This window comes from Mobula hypostoma, chromosome 1 (assembly GCF_963921235.1).
Source record: "Mobula hypostoma chromosome 1, sMobHyp1.1, whole genome shotgun sequence".
Taxonomy (NCBI): domain Eukaryota; kingdom Metazoa; phylum Chordata; class Chondrichthyes; order Myliobatiformes; family Myliobatidae; genus Mobula; species Mobula hypostoma.
Genome location: NC_086097.1, coordinates 146,434,185 through 146,456,952, shown reverse-complemented (window position 1 = coordinate 146,456,952; position 22,768 = coordinate 146,434,185). Strand labels below are relative to the sequence as shown.

General features: G+C 39.7%; 1 protein-coding gene across 1 annotated transcript in view; it reads left to right on the top strand.

Annotated features, from left to right (window-relative positions):
* The first annotated feature begins 14,633 nt into the window (after positions 1 to 14,633).
* LOC134351436 (serine/threonine-protein kinase OSR1-like) overlaps positions 14,634 to 22,768 on the top strand; it is a 147,983-nt gene continuing 139,848 nt past the window's right edge. The window contains exon 1 of the mRNA XM_063057559.1: positions 14,634 to 14,954. Coding sequence (XP_062913629.1) covers positions 14,885 to 14,954 — 70 coding nt within the window. The 5' untranslated portion in view covers positions 14,634 to 14,884. The remainder of the gene's footprint in view (positions 14,955 to 22,768) is intronic.

The window sequence follows — 22,768 nt, the reverse complement described above, 5'->3', positions numbered from 1 at the left end:
CTATTTTATCCTACAGAGTCCTGTAAATAAAGCTAAAAATATTGCTGAAAGTAAGTTCTCTCTGGACAGCAATGAAACAGAGAATGCTGTGAACTCTATCGGCTCCACCAGTTGATGTGTGAGAAATAAGCATGTTAAATTTTCAAACGGACAGCCTTTGTTAAGACTGCTTTCTTTCTTTTTGCTTTATTTCAAACAGCTGCCTTGATTTCTAAAAATAGCCCAAAGCCTAACTCAATACCCTAACCAATCAATATATGTTCTGAGATAACATATTAAAAGTGAAGTGATAATAACCGCAAGGTATTTGTGTGTCGTATTTCCCATGTAACTTCATAAACAATCCAGAATCTTTGAATTGTTTTGAAATTCTAAGATCATGACAAGAGCTAGAATAAATGCACCATTTCTTAAATACGCTGCTGATTTGAAAGGTAACAACGCAATTGTTTTTATTAAAGGCCTTTTAGATCAAAACCAGGAATTTGAACTACATGTTGCTTTCCCAAACTAACTCATAACTTGCACTACCAAACTGCCTACATATGACAATGAAATATATTGATGATAAAATTAGTTATTGAACATGCAAAGAACAAAGGCCTTATGGCATCAAGAAGCAAGACAGCCACAATACACAATAAAAATGTGGCACGGGGCATGGCACTGCAGAGACAAAGTGCGTAGAACTGGCAATTGGTTCTCAAAATCTGGGCAGCAAAATTTTGATCAATAGTGGAGGTTCCTTGGAAACTATGAAAATGAAGTAGTACCAAAATGGACCCTGTTTTGCATGAGATATTACTAATGCATGAGTTTTACAGTCTGGATATTGGGGCAGTCTGGATGTTGGGGTAGAAGAGTGGGTTGGCAAATTTGCAGATGACACAAGGGTTGGTGGTGTTGTAGATAGTGTAGAGGATTGTCAAAGATTGCAAAGAGACATTGATAGGATGCAGAAGTGGGCTGAGAAGTGGCAGATGGAGTTCAACCCGGAGAAGTGTGAGGTGGTACACTTTGGAAGGACAAACTCCAAAGTAAATGGCAGGATACTTGGTAGTGTGGAGGAGCAGAGGGATCTGGGGGTACATGTCCACAGATCCCTGAAAGTTACCGCACAGGTGGATAGGGTAGTTAAGAAAGCTTATGGGGTGTTAGCTTTCATAAGTCGAGGGATAGAGTTTAAGAGTCGCGATGTAATGATGCAGCTCTATAAAACTCTGGTTAGGCCACACTTGGGGTACTGTGTCCAGTTCTGGTCGCCTCACTATAGGAAGGATGTGGAAGGATGTGGAAGCATTGGAAAAGGTACAGAGGAGATTTACCAGGATGCTGCCTGGTTTAGAGAGTATGCATTATGACCAGAGATTAAGGGGCTAGGGCTTTACTCTTTGAAGAGAAGGAGGTTGAGAAGAGAGATGATAGAGGTATACAAGATAATAAGAGGAATAGATAGAGTGGATAGCCAGCGCCTCTTCCCCTAATATTCCTCTGCTCAATACAAGAGGAATGGCTTTAAGGTAAGGGGTGGGAAGTTCAAGGGGGATATTAGAGGAAGGTTTTTTATTCAGAGAGTGGTTGGTGCGTGGAATGCACTGCCTGAGTCAGTGGTGGAGGCAGATACACTAGTGAAACTTAAGAGACTACTGGACAGGAATATGGAGGAACTTAAGCTGGGGGCTTATATGGGAGGCAGGGTTTTAGGGTCGGCACAACATTGTGGGCCGAAGGGCCGGTAATGTGCTGTACTATTCTATGTTCTATGTTCTATGAGTTAAAGTTGTTAAAGATGTTAAAGTTGCATCTGACCCTGTTTTGGTGAGAATGTTAGTACTCATGACACTAAAGTAATGCGCCAAATAAATAGTTTCAGACATTACTGTGGACAAAACAGATTTTAAACCAATATTACTATTTAGCATATCAAAGTTCAAAGTAAATTTATCATCAAGTATGTATACATCACCTTGACGTTCATTTTCTTGCAGGCATTCACAGTAAGACAAAGAAATACAATACAATAGAATCAATGAAAATCTACACACTAACAAGCAATGTGTAAAAGAAGGCAAACTTTGCAAACTTTAAAAAAGTAAATAAATAATACTGAGAATGTGAGTTGTAGAGTCCGTAAAAGTGAGTGCATTGGTTGTGGAATCAGTTCATAGTTGAGATGAGAACCACATTGGTTCAGGAGCCTGATGGTTGAAAGGTAGTAACTATTCCTGAACTTGGTGGTGTGAGACCCAAGGTTCTTGTATGTCCTTCTCAATGGTAGCAGTGAGAAGAGAGCATGTCCTGGGTGGTGGGGGACCTTAATAATGGATGCTGTTTTCCTATGACAGCACTCCTTGAAGACCTGCCCAATGGTATAATATTTTGGCTCATATACTGTTTTAACCTCACTGCCAAGTATGAATGCAGTAGCAGAAAAAAAGTCCCACAAACATTACTGAAAGGGATCATCAATCCTTTTCAGGCCAGTAGCTGATAAATTTCTTGGCGGTGTTATTATTACACAAATATTTTGTGGTTTCTAAAGTTTAGTGTGCATCCACTGAACAATGTTCCCTCTAATTTTTTTTAGAGCTGTGCAGACCAACAGCAGGAAATTTTTACAGGACCTGAAAACGGTGTGGCACATTAAATGTTTTTTTTTCATAATATGCATACGTTACTTTATACTTTATTGTCACCAAACAATTGATACTACAGCGTACAATCATCACAGCAATATTTGATTCTGCTCTTCGTGCTCCCTGGAGTGCAAATCGATAGTAAATATTAAAAATTTAAATTATAAATCATAAATAGAAAATAGAAAAGGGAAAGTAAGGTAGTGCAAAATAACCAAGAGGCAGGTCCGGATATTTGGAGGATATGGCCCAGATCCGGGTCAGGATCCGTTCAGCAATCTTATCACAGTTGGAAAGAAGCTGTTCCCAAATCTGGCCATACAAGTCTTCAAGCACCTGAGCCTTCTCCCGGAGGGAAGAGGGACAAAAGTGTGTTGGCTGGGTGGGCCATGTCCTTGATTATCCTGGCAGCACTGCTCCGACAGCATGCAGTGTAAGGTGAATCCAAGGATGGAAGATTGGTTTGTGTGATGTGCTGTGCTGTGTTCACAATCTTCTGCAGCTTCTTCCGGTCTTGGACAGGACAACTTCCATACCAGGTTGTGATGCACCACAGAAGAATGCTTTCTATGGTGCATCTATAAAAATTAGTGAGTGTTTTAGGGGACAGGCCAAATTTCCTTAGCTTCCTCAGGAAGTAAAGGTGCTGGTGGGCCTTCTTGGCAGTGGACTCTGCTTGATTGGACCAAGTCAGGTCACTTGTGATATTGACCCCGAGGAATTTAAAGCTTTTGACCTGTTCCGCTTGCGCACCACCGATGTAAATGGGGTGGTGCGGTCCACTACTCCTTCTGAAGTCAACAAGCAATTCCTTCCTCTTGCTGACATTGAGGGATAGGTTATTTTTGTGTCATCAGCAAACTTATATATTGAGTTTGATGGAAACTTGGCTACACAATCATGGGTGTACAATGAGTACAGCAGGGGGCTGAGTACACAGCCCCGTGGGGCACCGGTGCTCAGAGTGATTGTAGAGGAGAGCTTGTCCCCTATTTTTACAGCCTGGGTCCTGTCTGTGAGGAAGTTGAAGATCCAGCTGCAGATCTGGGTGCTAAGGCCCAGGTTCCTTATCTATGAATATTCAGAATGAAAACTGAAAAATCACAAACTTTTGATTTGATTTATTCATTGAAGGGTAGAATTAAATACAGTACAAAGAAATTCTTTCATGTTTTGTAAACTTTCTTGTCTGTCTTTATTCCAGCTATGTGGCAACAAAGGTTAGGTGTGCAGGAGCATTTTATTTATTGCATGTCCACGCACCCATGCAGCTTAGAGGTAACAGTGCCACCGAAGGATATACTCCTAATTTTTAGACATGCAGAAACAAGCAACTTCTGGACTAGTGCACAGGTCAAAATTTCCCTTCAATTATAGTACAATGGGGAGACCAGGCAAAAGGCACACTGTTCAACCTGAGAGAAGGGTGGGAAGAGGTCTGAGAAAGACTAACATACACCAAGATTTTATGGAACAATTTTCCTGCTAATGAGGAACAACATGTGAGTCATTGGTGAATCTATCACCTCCTGAAGACACAATTTCCAATCAGAGAAAGGATCTTATTATCAGTATGAGTCAAAGTGTCCATGCCTCTGAAATTTTAGTGAACTCAGGATGAAGTTGATGATACCTGTAGCATTTCATTTTGTTGTCAAATGTTTCAATGAAAACATAGCAAAGTTTTATTTTCAAAGATAGCCAGCTACATTTCATTCTTGCCTTCAAAGAGCAACAGGAGAGTGAGTATATGGTTAGGTGAGTTTTGCAGATTACAATTTTATACAGAATATCATTCATATATTTTGTGAGTTCCCTTATCAACTTTGGGATATAGAGCAACATAAAGGGGTTCAACTACCTCAATATAATCAGAATCAGAATCAGGTTTAATATCAAAAACAAGAGAAAATCTGCAGATGCTGGAAATCTGAGCAACACACACAAAATATGGAGGAACTCAGCACACCAGGCAGTATTTACGGAAAAAAATACAGTCGACATTTCGGGCTGAAACCCTTCAGCAGGACTGTTTTAATATCATGGGCATATGTCAAGAAACTTGTTGTTTTGCAACAGCGGTACTTTGCAATACATAATCATAATAAATATAAATTACAATAAGAGGTATATATAAAAAATAAAATTAAATATGTAGCGAAAACGTAGGAAAACATAGTGATGTAGCGTTCGTGCATTCATTGTTCATTCAGAAATCTGATGGCGGAGGGGAAGAAGCTGTTCCTGTAATGTTTAGTATGTGCCTTCAGGCTTCTATACCTCTTCCTTGATGGTAGCAACGAGAAGGGGGCACGTCCTGGGTGATGGGAGTCCTCAATGATGAATGCCGCCTTTTAAAGATGTCCTTGAGGTTGGAGAGGCTAGTGTCCATAATGGAGCTGGCAGAGTTTATAACTTACTGCAGCTTTCTCTGATCTTGTACAATGGCCCCTCCATACTAGACAGTGATGCAACTAGATAGAATGCTCTCCATGGTACAACTGTTGAATTGTTCAAGTGATTTTGGTGAGATACCAAACTTCCTCAAACTTCTAATGAAATATAGCCATCGTCATGCCTTCTTTGTAACTGCATCAATATGTTGGACCCAGGATAAATTTTCAGAGATGTCGACACCCAGGAACTTGAAACTGCTCACCCTTTCCACTGCTGATCCCTTGATGAGGACTGCTGTGTGTTCCCTTGACTTCACCTGCTTGAAGTTCACAATCAATTTGTTGATCTTACCGATGTGTGCAAGGTGGTTGTTGTGACACCACTCAACCTGCTCATCTACCTCACTCCTGTATGCTTCCACATCACCATCTGAAATTCTGCCAACAAAAGCTGTATTATCAGCAAATTTATAGACGGTGTTTGATCTGTGACGAGCCACATAATCGTTAGTATAGAGCGAGTAGGACAGGGGGGTAAGCACACATCTTTGAGGTGTGCCAGTGCTGAATGTCTGCGAGGAGGTACAGTGGACCAGGCTTTGGAGCATCTTGATTATAACTGATGGCATGATGACATTGAATGCTGAGCAGTAATCAATAAAAGCAGCTTTGTAAGCAATCATGTTGGCCTCATCCAAATGTTCCCTCCATCAGAGTTTGCAATGTGTCACACAGCAATGTACCAGACTGAACTCCAATGAATTAGATTTGCTGTGAGTCCGCCCATGGAACTGACATTGATTTGATAAAGATCAAACAAAACCTGCATTCCTCTCTGAGGTTTATGATCTCACCTCTCATATTCCCACGTTGCCTATTAGAAAGCTAGCCTTCCCTGACTGCGGCCGGACAGAAAAGTTGTGGTCTGAAAAGGGCCTCCTTTATTCTCATTATGGGTCGTCCAAGGCCATCCTTCTTCTCAGAAAATGAACAGTCTGTCATTTGTCATCCTACAGTGTTGACTAGGAGCATCAGACTATGCAAAAGAACGTGAGTGGCTGGCTCAGAAAAGATGCACAAGTGCGATCATTTGATATCTCTTATGCAATATGGAATACTTTAGTTTTCATTTTTTTGTTGGTTTTGGCTGCAATTCTTCCATAGTGTCCAAGTAGACAGCAATCATAAGCAACAAGAAACAAAATGTAAGTTGTGGGAAGGATGATATTACATTTAAAGGTAATGCAGTGAAAACCATTTAGTGCATTAAACATGATAGAGCAGACCATTGGTCTGTCAATAACATAACTGAACTATCTGAATCACTCAGGGAGAAGTCTGACATATTCAGCAGAGCCATAGTAATCATAATACACTATTGGACTATCAGGTCTCATGGTCTTTCCCTCCAAAGAGAAAAGCCCTAGCTCACTCAACTTTTCCTCATAAGATATGTTCTCAAATCCAGGTAGCATCCTGATACATCTCCTCTGCATCCTCTCTAAAGCTTTCACATCCTTCCTATAATGAGGCAACCAGAATTAAATACAATATTCCAAGTGTGGTCTCACCTGTCTTGTATAGAGCTGCAATATTACCTCACTGCTCTTGAAATCAATCCCACGAGTAATGAAGACCAACACACCATACACCTTCTTAACAACTCTACCAACCTGCATGGCAACTTTGAGAGATCTTGATGTGAATCCCTCAAGATCTCTCTTTTTCTACACACTGCAGAGAGTCCTGCTGTTAACCCTTCAAAGTGAATACTATAACCACTTCACAATTTCTGCCACATCCCAGCCCAGCTCTGCATCCTATCAATATCCTACTGTAACATACAACACCCTTCTACACTATCCACAACACTGCCAACCTCCACATCATTGGCAAATTTACTAATTCACCCTTCCACTTCCTTATCCCAAATCACTTATAAAAATCATAAAGAGTAGAGGTCCCAGAACAGATTCCTGTCACATAATCATTAGTCTCAGTCATCCTTTTTTTTCCACTCATCTCCATATCTATAGACTTCCTTGGAGACCAGAAAATGTATTAATTTTGTACTCTGAATTTACTTAACAAATGGGCTTCAGTAGGCCTCCCTCAATAACTCCTCCTCTATAGTGAATCTAATTGCTAATTTATCTCTTATTGTCACCTATTGTTTGCCTTAGCTTCTTCACATAGAAACTCTTCTACCCATACAAATTGTAATCCTGTTAATTAGACCATTACTTCTTTTACTATGTTACACAGATTATATGGAGAGACAATTCTTTTCTCATAATTATTTTATTTTTCTACACTAGCATTACCTTTCTTATTATTAGTATTGTAATTATTTTCTGAAGATGGCCCTAGCGACAACGCAACCAAAAGCGACATCCTTCAGACAGTTCACGAAACTGCCTCTTTTACTTCTTCTTTCAAATATGATTCTGCTACTATTGGAACCTGTGATTTACATTTCGATGGTGTGTTTTCATGCCGATTGAGCAATCTGGCTCTTTGCTGTTTCTGAGTGTGTGGCCTAGATGACAAGAAGCCTGTATACAGGGTGCATGCTCATGATCAACTCCATTTCTTGCTGATCTCGCTGATTAAAGCGTCCAGCAAGATTGAAATCGAAGGTGAGTGAGTGTTCAGCGGCGTTTGCCTGAATTTGACTGAACGCTCTCACTCACTGCTGCCAGAGGAAGGTGGTTGTGTTTGACCATTCTCTCTCTCTCTCTCTCCCCCCCTCCCCTTTTGCTCGATGCTATCAGAGGACGGTGCCAAAGCATTGGGTCTTGGACAGGTTTAATTGATGCAGTTTGTGGATTGGACTCTGCAGTTCATGTTACACTGTGTTTCTGGTTTCTGATTACTCCTTTTTATTGCTATTTTGTGTGATTTTGATTGGGGTGGAATGGCTCTGAGGCCCGTAGTCAACGAACAACACAGCACTAAATTGAGCTGAACTAAACAGAACCATCCTAGACTGCTTCAATGGTATGATGTTTTATATTCTGTTTTTCACTCATTTTTTTTGCCATTTGCGCAATTTGTTCTCTTTTTTTCTGCATTGGGTGTTAGATGATTTCTTTGAGCAGGTTCCATGGTGGTTCTTTATTTTATGCCTGTCTGTTGGAAGATGAATCTCAGGGTTGGAAACGGCATACATACTTTGATAATAAATGTACTTTGAATCTTCGGTTTTGGAATGTCACCAGTGTAGTTAAATAGGCAATGCACACACTTTCAAGATTTCTATTATCAAAAAGATTTTATGGCCAAGCTTGGGATTAATCACATATTACTTCCTGACTAAGTTCATCATTCCTACTACTCCTTATAAACTTTGGCCCTTAAGTTTAGAGAAAATAAGAAGTCGGACATTTGACAGATCTTTTAAATTTGAGCAAATCTGGCGACCTTTTATCCAATATTTTCATTTAATTTGATTTATTACTCTTTCAATCTTTTTTTTCGAAGTTTTAGATTTGATCAGAAAGTCTTTTTTTTGGTCATATCCTCAAAATGGACTGCCCAGCCCTTTTTTTTGTTTTTTTTTTATATAGTGTAGTGGGATTTTTTTCCTCATCATTTAAAACTCAATGTTTTTTTTCCTTTTCTCTTCATAAACTGATAAGAGGAGAATTGCTATTTTCATTTTTTTATTATATATTTATACTAGTTTAATAACATCTATGATTTTGACAATGTCTATCTTAATCCCGGTTTATATTGTTACTGATATACATATTTGAGATAATTCTCCTCTTGATTGTATTTATGCTCCTTTTAAATCGATAAAAAGAATAAGAAAGAAACAAAGAAAGCTTTGGCCCTTCCATTTTTGGCTACAGGCTTTAAGCTAACCTACCATTTGAAGACACAATATAGTATATTATTATTTTTGAGTTATATATTATTTTTTTGGTCAAAAATTTTCATGTCTTATAATCTGCCCCACAATGACCTATCATTTCTTCATATTTATTCTCTTGTACTCAGTACACTTGCTCTTAACTTGCCAAATCCCATTTGCAAACCTGTACTTGCACTAAACCGTGTAAACAGAAGATGGCACTGTAAACATTGTTTTACCTCTTATCAACCGGTATCTAACCACAATAGCACTTTGCATTACTTGACACTGTTAATGGGAAAATGTCCCAAAATAAAATATTTAAAATTCCGGTTGAGTTGAGTTGTTCTCTGATATTGGCAATCCATTTACAAACGTTTCATCATTATATGACGAGACATCATCAGAGCACTGTTCACTTGTGGTATGCCCTCCAAATGCTTGGCTTTTGTATACTTATCAATTAGTTGTGATGTAGGGAGGGGTTCTCATCGCTGATTAGCTGCGTGGTGAACTCTGTGCATTGTCTGGAATTTTATCTGCATTGACTTATAAATGGGATTGTGGTCTACATGTCAGTTTATAGAATTGTTTGTGGAAAACCATGCTTCTAGGAACTCTCTTGCATGCCGCGTGCTTGCTTGCACCAGGACTCTCAATGATGCTCAATCGAATTTGTGCCCCTTTCAATCTTCATGGGTAGAGACTAAGGAGAGTTGATCATGGCGCTTTATAGCCAGTTGATGTTCCTTGTGGATAGTTTTCTCCCAGTTTGGCCGATGTAATATTTACTGCAGTCCCTGCACTGGATTTTGTAGACCACATTGGTCTTGTCCAATTGCTTGGTTTGTTCTTTAGGTCTGCAGAGTACTCTCCTCAATGCTGCAGGTGGTTCATGTGCGACCAAAACTTTATGTTCTTGGAGCAGTCAGGCTGTCTTTTCTGAGATATTTCGAATCTATGGGACAACCCATTTGGTCGCTTCTTGGTTGGTACATTGTCTACATCGTAGGCATCTACGTATGAAGCTATGTGGGTATTGGTTTCATGTGAATACTCCGAAGAGATGTTTCTCCTCTTCATCCTTTAGCTCCAAAGATCGAGAGTGGCACAAATTCTACTGGGCGTCAGTGAAAGGCATGGTGCAGACAAACACACGGCATGCAAGAGAGTTCCTAGGAGTGTGGTTTTCCATAAACAATTCTATAAACAGACACGTAGACTGCAATCCCATTAATAAGCCAATGCGGGCAAAATTCCAGACCACACACAGGGTTTACCACACAACCAATCAGTGACAAGACCCCCTCTCTACATCATAATTGAGTTTCCATAATGATGACCAATCAACTGATTGATAAATATATAAAAGCAAAGCATTCATCGATATGAGGGGTGATTGATAAGTTTATGGCCTAAGGTAGAAGGAGTCAATTCTAGAAAACCTAGCACATTTATTTTTCAACTTAGTCCCCTCCTACATTTACACACTTAGTCCAGTGCTCGTGGAGCATACAGATCTTGGACCTCCAGAAAGTGCCCACAGAAGGGGTGATTGATAAGGTTGTGTCCTAAACTGATGATGTTTTCTGGTATGGTGATGAAACATTTACAAATGGATTGCCAAGATCGGAGAACAACTCAACCCAGCCATCAACCATCTGAGCTACACATTTTCTGAATTATTTCTATTTAAAATTCATAATGTGTTTGTGGATGTCGAACCAGAGAAGAAAATGTTCTGTGGAATGACCATTAACAACTGTGAGTGGGAGAAAGAATATAATGAGAAGTACAATAGCCAAAGGGTCAGCTGGTCATTAAGGGGAAAGAATTTAATGTAAAGTGGAATGAAGGAATGAATGGCTCATTCCACTTACAGAAATATGAACCAGCTGTGCTAGAAGGACAGTCAGCTCACATTTGTTATCCAGCATTCCAGAATCTGTAGATATTTGTAAGATGATAATCCATGTATCTACAGTGTAGATAATTGGGTTTTTTTTTGTGGAGGGGGAGGTTTAGTCTCATACTTATCTAGTTTTATTTTCATTAATGCTAATTTTCTTCTGTTTCTTATTCTCAGTGAACTCTTACAGGTCTAGTAATACTAGCAAGCTTTATACGTCTTTTTCCATGAAGGGACCATATATTCTCATTCTAAGTACCAGTTTTGTGGCAAAGTACTGTAAGTTAGCTCTAGGTCATGACAAAAAGCTGTTGAAAGCCTACCACTTTATAAGGGACAGATTTCTAAAATTATAGGTGTCGAAACGTTTAAAATTTTGCTGTATAATTTTATGTACTTTTCTCTTTTAACAACATAAAACAAAACAATAAAAATACCTTGATAATGATAAAATAATAAATTCAGGAAAATTAATGGCTGTGTAGTGTTCTCGTGCAGTGTGTTGAAACTTTGACTAAACACCAAGTTAAACCGGAGCCAATGAAGACAAAGTTGTAGTAAGGTTAACAATTTACTGTTCACTCTTCCACATTAACATCGTATGGTGAAAATTGTTGATAAAAAAATACAAACATATACAGCGTCTGTTTCATTCTGGCGACCACGCACACTCTCTCCTTTTAGTGAGTGTCTCCAGCTGCCCCGATTTGCGGGCGAGGAGGTCACGTCAAACCGCCGCCGGGCCCGAGCCCACCCTGCGTTTGAAATTGAAAAGCCAACACGTGCGCCACCCGAACCGCCACTCCCTTAACAGAAACCACGTTAATATTTTTCCTTCAAATACTTTCATAGGAACTTACGACGTTGCTTCTATAATGTTTCCTTATGGGTAGACACGGAGCTCTTCACGATCATGCTGCACGCATGGCACCCACCTTTACACTTTCTCTGAACCGGAGGTGATGTCATTACATGCCGTGATATACCATAGACAATGAATTTACCTTTGTTAAACTGTAACTTAATTATCAACCTTCAACGTTAATTAGATAATAGTTACAAATCATTTAAAGCGTAGACCCAACAAAGTCAAATAAATGCCTTAAGGGTAACACAGGCTGCATACTTCATTTTTGAACAACATCCATATAAATTTAGTTCTAATTTGCTGTTTCAAGTTGTGCAATTTTCTAAAACAAAACTGTCCTGTGAGGATTGTACATTTTTTTTTGGAGGCTTTCTAAAACTTTGCTAAGTATGATTTTGTCATTCCATTCCATGGCTGTAAACAAATTAACCTACAAAATAGGGGCTTTGGGAGAAACAGGTGGCAATCATTGGGCATTTCAGGCCACATCAGAGGTGGAAAGGTGGGTGTTGAGTGAGATGTGACCCACGCATCTATGTTATGCACCATAGATCCAGCATTACAACACTCCCTCAATGCTGCACTACCTGAAGTGTCAAACTATTTTTAAGCTTTAAATAATAATTGCAGAAAATAAGGACAGAGCCTATTTAAAATATATCCTTTCTTGAGAATTATTTGAAAATGAGTTGTTTATATATTTCTCCTCTATAAATGGACATAAGTAAACAAGTGACAGTAAGAAAAGAATCACAGGTAACAGAAGACCACAGGACATGAAAGAATATTGAGGGATCAAGAAAGAAGAGTAAAAAGAAAATTACAAAGATAAAGATGCACTATGAACTTAAATTATTAAGGAATAATAAATACCTTAAGACCTAATCTATCAAAAAAGGGGAAGTTTAATACCTTTATTGAATAAGGACCATGCCAAGGGTAAATATCGGGAGATAGCAGACAGGTGGCGCCAGACCGTGGTGGCTTGCTGCAAGCTGGTCTTTGCAGATCCATGTTCATTACTTAGTTCTGTATTCATTACTACTATTATAATCAGGCTACTTTTTTAAAATCTAAATTATAAGCTGTAGTTGCTTCCCCTTGTACTACCTTGATGGACTGCTGTGAGGAAATGATTTGTACTTGATGTCAAGCAAACAACGCTTTCACTGTACCTCAGAACACGGAGAATAATACACCAACTCCAATTCATTATTTTACTTCATATTTCAGAATCAGATTTAGGTTTAATATCACTGGCATACATCAGGAAAGTTATTGTTTCGTGGCAGCAGTACACTGAAATACATAATAATAAAAACTATCAATGCCAACAAGAATAGTAGAGGGAGGTACAGAGGCCCAGGTTTTGGAGTTTGCTGATTAGAACTGAGGAAATGATTGTGTTGAACACCGATCAGTCCTCAATAAACAGTAGTCTGTCATAGGTCCTGAAGAAAGATCTCAGACTGAAATGTCGACGGTTTGTTCATTTCCATGAATGCTGCCTGACCTGCTGAGTTCCACCAGCATTTTGTATGGGTTGCTTTAGATTTCCAGCATCTGCAGAATTTCTTGTGTCTGCGTATTACAATTGTCCATGTGATCCATGTGGAGAGCCAGTGAGATTGCATCTAATGTAGACATATTGTGGCGATAGGCAAATTGCAGAAGGTCCAGGTCCTCACTTAGGCAGGCGTTGATTCTGGCCACCGCCAATCTCTCAAAGCACTTCATCGCCACTGGACAATAGTCATTGAGGCAGGTCACCTTGCTCTCCTCGGGCACTGATATGATTGTTGCCCTTTTGAAGTAGGCGGGGACCTCAGACTGCAGCAATGAAAAATTAAAGATGTCCTTGAACACTCCTAGTTGATTGGCACAAGTTTTCAGAGCCCTAACAGGTACACCATCATTACCTGACACCTTGCGAGGGTTCATCCTCTTGAAAGATGTTCTGACATCAGCCTCTGAGACAAGAGCTCACAGGGTCACCAGATGTTGCAAAGATTTACACAGGTGTCCAAAGATGAGAAAATCTGCAGATGCCGGATATCCAAGCAACACACACAAGATGCTGGAGGAACTCAGCAGGCCAAGGAAAAGAGTTAACAATTGATGTTTCAGGCTGAGATGGTTTACTCTTTTCCATAGATGCTGCCTGCATTTTGTATGTGTTGTTTACACAGGTGTAGTTTTACTTCCCCTTTCAAAGTGTGTATAAAAGGTGTTGAACTCATCTGGGAAGAGGGAAAATACATCAGATGGATGACATCTAATTGAAGATGATAAATAACAGAGGACGACTTGGAAAACAGATACAGGATAAGTATTAGGCTATTCAACCCATTGAGTTTGCTTTGCCATTCAAACATTGCTTTTTTTTGCCAACCCCATTCTCCCAACTTCGTCCCATAACCCTCAACCACTGGCTCATGGGATGGAGGGACAAGATAAAGAAAGGCTCTGAGTAGGACAGTAATTGGGAGCAGAAGTACAGGAAATTGAACAGACACAGCTGAAAGCTCTCTCTGTTATCTATGGTGGGGGAAACCACAATTAAGGAAGGAAGGCATCGCAGGAACACTGCTGTAGAAAGTGTCATTTGAATAGAAATGATGCAGCCAAAGAAACTGGAGGAATGGATTGGAGCCCTCATAGGAAGTGGGATGGTAGGGGGAGTAGCCAAGATATCTCTGGGAGTTGTTTCTTTACAAATGGTTATTGCGTCTAGGTGGACAAATCCACGACAAAGTGGGCGAGAAAGGTTGGACTCACGATTCCGTCGCATTCACGCTCACTAGTGCCTCCACGTGACCAGACGAAGGCTAAGCGAAAACTGCCGACGCTCCCTGACGCCACGCACGCTCTCAGCTCCGCAGTCACGACATTGATGGGCATCGTTTTATCCAATGGAGGCCGGGAAAGGGAGAGGGGCGGGAGCCCAGGGCGTCGAATGAAAGCCGGAAAAAGGAGGCGGAACCTATGCTTGTGGCCGGGAGGCATGGTAACTCGGCTGCTGGTAAAGTTTGGGGATTGGGAGTACTTGTATCTCTGAGCGAAAGAGCGAAGTGGGGGTGATCTATCAGCGCTAGGCCCGTGGCCCTTCCTTCAGCACGGAGACGAAGAGAAATAAAGGCTGGGCCACGTATTATAATAGACATAGTACACAGTGTGGTGGGAAACCCAGACGGTGTAGCTCCATTCACTGCGACAATGTCCGATGACCCTAGCTCCCTGCCCTGGTCAATCCAGAGGGAGGATTATGAGCTCAAGGAGGTCATTGGTAAGTTGTTTAATAAGCGATTTTCCTTTATGTCTGTTCATTAAAAAATGACTGACCGGTTGGGCTGTCTGAATGGGATGTAGTTGCAGACACCCGGAGCAGGCCTGCGGGCACCCTGCAGAAGTAATGTAATAAATTATTGGAAGAGGGGTTTGAAGTTGTAACGTGTTTTTGCATTTTTATTTATACATTTTACGTGTTGTTTGAAACATTTTAATTTCTATGGGGAAATAAATCTCCAAAGAATGAAAAGAATGGCTGTGAAGAAAGGTAAAGGCCTACTGTGACTGGCCTTTTTTTGTTGTTTAATAATTTATTCGCTTGTTAAATGGAAGGGGACTATTGTAACGTGATGGGTTTGAGAATGGTTTAATAAAACCGATATTTTACTTTCATATTAAGTGTACGGTTCATACACACTGGAATAAGTGTTAAGTGTCAAGCACAATAATGGTATAATGTAGTTCATCGCATTAAAATATATAAATCGCCTTTAACGAGGCGGTTGATATGCCACGTTTTTAAATCAGCTGATTAACTCTTGAAGCAGCAAATGTCTGCAAGTCAATGATCAGGCCATTTTGTGAAACGATGATGTACATATTCTGTTATATCCTGTAGGAATTAAGATGACATGCGTGCAGCATTCTTAAACTTAATTGGTTGCATTGTAATTTTAACAAGATTATTTCCTAGTGATTGCAAAGATTGCGGCGTTTATAAAAATCTGAACTACGAGTTAATTGAAGCAGTCACTTCCTTCGATTCAAACTGTATTTGTTAATGAAAAATACTTTACAACAGTACTGTTAAGGAGGTGGGGTGTTCATTCTTAAATAACTTGGCCGTCATTCCTCAGTGTTAACTTGAAAAGAATGAGGGATGTGGTGGCCTTAACTAATTGGGGTCATACTTGGCACACTGTGTTGATCTTGTCTCTGGTCATTGGGGAAATAAGCTTAATTTCATTGTTCCCAATGATTTTTGACTGGGCTGAATTCTTATCTATATTGAAGTCATGCCAGGGGAGCATGACAAGAAATAACATTTTTGTTTCTGACATTCAAATCTTTGATTATATTGCTCAGTTATGATATGCCAGTTTATGAACTTGCTCAGCTATATTTTTATAAATTGAAATAACCAAGGTGACTAGTACTACCAAGGAGAGCAAGACTGTATGGAGGTCTAGAATTACTGTTTATACAGTAACTTACACAAATGGTCATAGTGCTTCATACTCTACTGGTTCTAACATTTTCCTGTGGAGGACAATCCTGCTGCAAATTGCAATTCTATCACTAATAATCTTTTACCTATGTTATTTAGCTTTTAGGTAATAGATTAGCTTTACTTTAGATATTTGAATGATGAATATACATTTTGTAATTGGTATTTAGGTTGTGTGCTGATTTTTTTTAGCTGTATACATGTGAAGACTACTTATTGCTAGCAAATGACTGTACAATGTAACATATCAAACTATAGAACTGTTAATTAAAATTCACCACTGCTTTTTATAAATACAGAATAATGGGCACCAAAATGAGTAATTGCAAGCCAATTCACTTGATACTTTAGCATTAATTTTCTCAGTAACAACATAAACTAATGTATGGCTATAATTTAAAGCAAGACCAACTTGCATTTGAAGTACTTTAACAGGTCTTTTAAACATCAAAGCTGTTCACATAATAAATTGTTTTTGAGTGTAGTGATTGTTACCTGATTCAATGCAATGATATCTTCAGCTGATGTGTTGTACAGAGACTCCTTTTATCTATTTTAGCCCTTAAGGTGTATTGTTGATCTTCAATGGCGATGAGGTCTGCAGATGAAATGGCCATCATTCTCATATTCTCTGAAGAGACTGTTTTTTTGCTTTTTGACTGAGACTTATTGCTGATTATCCTTTGACCTGACTGCAATCTTTGACATAATTGACCACATTTCACTTTTTAATCTCTAAATAGTGGTTCAATTGGCTGACATTGCATTTGCCTGCTTCAGTACTTATCCATCTAGTCATTGCCAAACAAACACCAGAAAGTCAGAAGGCATAGGATCCAAGGAAGTTTGGCCAGGTGGATTCAGAATTGGCTTGCCTGCAGAAGGCAGAGGGTCGTGGTGGAGGGAGTACATTCAGATTGGAGGATTGTGACTAGTGGTGTCCCTCAACGATCTGTTCTGGGTCCTCTACTTTTTGTGATTTTTATTAACGACCTGGATGTGGGGGTAGAAGGGTGGGTTGGCAAGTTTGCAGATGACACAAAGGTTGGTGGTGTTGTAGATAGTGTAGAGGATTGTTGAAGTTTGCAGAGAGACATTGATAGGATGCAGAAGTGGGCTGAGAAGTGGCAGATGGAGTTCAACCTGGAGAAGTGTGAGGTGGTACACTTTGGAAGGACAAACTCCAAGGCAGAGTACAAAGTAAGTGGCAGGATACTTGGTGGTGTGGAGGAGCAGAGGGATCTGGGGGTACATGTCCACAGATCCCTGAAAATTACCTCACAGGTAGATAAGGTAGTTAAGAAAGCTTATGGGGTGTTAGCTTTCATAAGACGAGGGATAGAATTTAAGAGATGCGATGTAATGATGCAGCTCTATAAAACTCTGGTTAGGCCACACTTGGAGCACTGTGTCCAGTTCTGGTCACCTCACTATAGGAAGGATGTGGAAGCATTGGAAAGGGTACAGAGGAGATTTACCAGGATGCGGCCTGGTTTAGAGAGTATGCATTATGATCAGAGATTAAGGGAGCTAGGGCTTTACTCTTTGGAGAGAAGGAGGATGAGAGGAGACATGATAGAGGTGTACAAGATAATAAGAGGAATAGATAGAGTGGATAGCCAGCGCCTCTTCCCCAGGGCACCACTGCTCAATACAAGAGGACATGGCTTTAAGGTAAGGGGTGGGAAGTTCAAGGGGGATATTAGAGGAAGGTTTTTTACTCAGAGTGGTTGGTGTGTGGAATGCACTGCCTGAGTCGGTGGTGGAGGCAGATACACTCGTGAAGTTTAAGAGACTACTAGACAGGTATATGGAGGAATTTAATGTTGGGGGGTTGTACGGGAGGTGGGATTTGAGGGTCAGCACAACATTGTGGGCCGAAGGGCCTGTACTGTGCTGTCCTATTCTATGTTCTATGTATAAGCTTCTCTTCCTGCTCCTGTATTATAACTTCTAAGGAGTCTTTTTGTATTAACCTAATTTTCCTCCCCATCCTCAAACCTGTTCTTTCCTATCTAACAATTGTCTCAAAGCTTGCCTGTGGGGATCAAGGGAACTGCAATTTATTCTAAAATTACCAGACTTCTTGAGCACCATGTAGATCAGACGAACACAACTTTTCTATTGAATAATGGGAAGGCAACTGTTAATTTTGGTCCCTGCCAAAAAAAACCTCTCATTAATTAAAGAGGCATCTCTCCATAGATGAAATCGTCACACTACACTGTTCACACCTTGTCATATTTGGACCCCCCCCCCATGGGCTTAAGGCCATATATTCATGCAGCCGGCATCTGAATCTCATTCTGCTTCTTTCTATTCCTGAAACATCACAATACTCTGCTTCTGTATTAGATAATTGGCTGCTATTCTCAACAATATTTGTTACCTCCTAGAGTTGTTAGTCTTTGCCTGAGTGCCTTTTTTATTCTATCCTGGAATAAGCTTGACAAATCAAAATAAATTAAAGGTATCCTGCCTTGGACCAGATTTTGTTCACTTTTAATATAGAGTCCTGGTTCGACAAAGTGTTTTTAATTTTGTATTTGTTTATAAATGTCTCAATGGGCTGGTTTCTTCCTGTCTCAGTAATGTCCTTCAGCCTCAATTCTGAGGAATCTAAATTCACCCTCCCCATTCTGATTTTGAGCAATCTTAATTTTATTGTTCTGTCATTGACTGCAGAGCCTTCAGCTTGCTCTGTCTTAACTTCTAGACCTCTGCTTCTCTACTTCTGCTTATTCGAATCCAAAGCCTTAATCAAAAGGATATTTATTCTTGTATTTAACACAGCTTGTTTTTCACTATATTTTTTGTTTGTGCTCTATTGTTGGTGCAGAATTGCTGCCCTGTTTACTGACTGACACCTGCCATGTTTCAAAAGCAGTGCATACAGTAAAAAGCACTTAATAGACCTATAATGTCTTTGGCTCACATTTGCTATAAAAGCAATAATTTATTGTTACCAATGTTTGCTTATGCTAGTTTTTAACCATTCTCTACATTTATAGCATTTTTATGTGTAAAAATTTCTATTATGCAACAAAGTTCATTTAAATATTCTGACTCAGTTGGGAAATTGAGAGCAATTCTTGTGGGCAAGAATAATCTTTATTCTACAGAAACTTGGAGCTATGTTGTTTATTAAAACTCAAGTGTGCACTTATTCAAAAAAAATGTTTTGCCACATTGAGCAGAAACCACTGCACCTGAAATCAACAATTAAAGTAGTCGAGGATGAGACCTTAGAGAGTGGATGAATTTGGGATTGTTGTAACAATAAACTAGCATAAATGGGCCAGGCAGAGTCATCAAAACCTCACTGGTTTCCATCTAGTAAAAACAGTCATCAGATTTGCACTAACCAATCCAATTGTATATGTTATACAGTGCTTTCTCTTTTCTGAATTATTGAATCATTTCACTTCTGGAAGTATTTATAATTCTCCGTGGCTGAAGTATGTTGTTTATTTAAGTAAGATATACATGGCCTGATGCTGTGCCTGCCCTGGGTTTCACTGCGTAATATTGGTCTTATGATTGCATTCCTTGTCGATACTGAATGCCCTTTTGAAGCTCTTGATGTAGGCCTGCATTTCCTGAATACTATTTCCTAACAACTTACAATGCTGGACATTTATATGGCGTTAGAGTGATGTATGCAGCTATTGTTCAGCTTGTAAACTACAGGTCCTGCTTCTGAGTTTTGGATTTTTTTGGTATTAGATTAAAAAAGATCAAATGAGAGAGTGTTTAAAATTTGGTGCAGTGTTATTTCATGATGCATTTGCCTCTGCCTGTTTCTCCAGCCCAAAGACCTTAGTAGTAGATTATATTATTTATTTATAATTGTCAACTGAATGACATAGGACGTCCATTTAGACTTTTCTGTTTTAATTCTATTGCAAAATCTGTTAAGTGGGGCAGTTCTGCAGTATGGCTTTTTTCTTAACTTATTAAGGTGCTGGACTTGGGAAAAAAATTTTATATGCTAGTACTATTCAGTAACATGATACTGTGTCAAGCTCAACTTTCTAGTAAAGATCTGCACAGGCCAATGATAATCTGAAGGGCTAGCTAATAAATAGTGACCTTGCAAGACAAACCCAAACCTGGAAAACAAATCGAAACACCTCCAATTTCATAACTGAGCTCCAATCAGCTCTGCTGTAATATCTTAATGTCCCTATTTCCTAAAAAGCATGATGCTGAGAACACTGGGAAAGAAGCTGAACCAGTGGCTTATAAATGTTTACAGTGAATTTCTTGTTTATTTAGTCAATAATCTAGTTTGCAAACTAAGTGCAATGCAAGAATACTGGAGGAACTCAGAACGTCAGACAATAGGTGTAGGAGTAGGCCATTCAGCCAGTACAAAAAGGTGATCTGAAAAGGTAAAGAAAAAACTGGCAGGTGGTAGATGGGTCTAGGTGATGGGGAAATTAGATGGGGAAATGTTAGAAGCTGGAAGGTAATGGGTAGAAGTGACAAAAGGCTGAAGAAGGAGGAATCTGATAGGAGAGGACAGTGGAACATAAAGGGTGTGTGGAGCGGAACCTGTGGGAATAATGTAATGGGCGATGGATACACTGAGAGGGTGAGGAGGGGAGGGAGATGGAGTGATAGCCATTGGTGTAAGGAAGTTAAGGGGGGACAAAGAGGATTGTTTACTGGGAGTTAGAGAAGTCGATATTTGTGCTTTGATGTTGGAGATGACCAAAGTGGGATGTAAGATGCTGTTCCTGTGTCCAGCATCCTCCCCTCAGACTGGCGCCACTGTCAGACACGTCGGGAATGGCAGGTGGAATTAATATGGTAGACCACCGGGACATCCCAGCTGGTGTGGACAGATCAAATGTACTCGATGAAATTATTTCCCCGCCCCCCCCCCCCAATCTGTATTGCATCTCACTGATGTAAATCCTTGGGTGAATCTAAAATTATGTATTCATATGCTTTCTTACTTGCCCTTTTAAGTTAGTTTGTCACTTTAAATGTCTTTGAGCTGCATCCACAAAACTTTTTTGCTCTTGTAGCCACTACAAATTATTTCCGATTATGCTACTTGTTTATTCTGTTCCTCCTAAAATATGATCAGTTCACATTGTCAGTTTTTTGTCCGTTGTATGTTAGTATTCTCTTAATATGCTGCTATGCTCGTTATTACCATGTTGTCAAATTTCATATAGTTGTATATTTTAAAATTGGGCTATCAATATCCAAATGAAATTTAACTTTTTATATAAGCAGCCCAATAATTGTACTTGGAGATCCCACAGCATACACATCGCCATGAGAGAGAGAAATATTATCTACAGTTGTCTCAAATGTATGTTTTATTATTTTTTTATTCTCATAAATCCATTATTCTGTGTTATTTGAAACCCTTTGTATCTACTTGCAGAACCTTGATTGGCAGTTTTTGTTATATCAAGTAATTCAGACAGTTGATGGGTAAATAAGTCGGTGCTGGTTTATCCTTAATAACATTTGCTTGGCCATGTAAGGATTAAATTTGATTTTGACAGACATAAGTCATAGTTCTTGCATTACAACATAGACTGACCTCTCTTTACTTGATTTCTACCATTTTTTTTCTGAACAGAACATTTGTAGTGGTGTTTCCCAAGGGTCTGTATGGACCACTTCTGTACACACCATATGGCAGTTATTTGGTTGGCTTTGTTGCCAAGTTTACAGATGATATGAAGGTAAGTGGAGGGGCAGGTAGCGTTGGAAGCCAAGAGACTGCAGAGGGACTTAGACATTAGGAAAATGGGCAAAGAAATGGCAGAAGTGTAGACTATTTTCTAAACGGGGAGCGAAAATCAGAAACCAGAGCTGTAAAGGGACTTGGGAGTCCCCATGCAGGATTCCCTAAAGGTTAACTAGCAGGTTTAGTCAGTGGTAAGGAAGGCAAGTGCAATGTTTGTGTTCATTTCCAGGACCAGAATACAAAAGCCAGGATGTAATGCTGGGGCAGACCACACTTAGAATATAGAGAGCAGTTTGAGGCCCCTTATCTAAGAAAGGATGTGCTGGCATTGGAGGGTGGTCCAGAGAAAGTTCATAGGAATGATCTCAGGAAAGGTTGACATTTGAGGATTATTTAATGAGTTTCGGCCTGTACTTGCTGAAGTTTAGAAGAATGTGGGGGGGGGGGGGAGTGGAATCTCATTGAAACCTATTGAATATTAAAAACCTAGAGTGTTGGACTTGGAGGGAATGTTTCCCTTTAGTGGGGAACGTAGGACCAGAGTGCACAGCCTCAGAATAGAAGGACGGACATCCCTTTAGGACAGAGATGAGGAGGAAGAACTTTAGCCAGAGGGTGGTGAATCTGTGGAATTCATCGCTGCAGACAGCTGTGGAGGTCAAGTCATTGCGTATACTTGAAGCAGAGTTGGGTAGGTTGTTGATTAGTAAGAGTGTCAAAGGGTATGGAGTGAAGGCAGGAGATTTGGATTAAGAGGGATAATAAATCAGTCATGATCGAAAGGAGGAGCAGACTCAATGGGCCAAATGGCCTAATTCTGCTCCTGTGTTATTGTATAATTCTTCCAGTAGAACATTGAACTGTATTT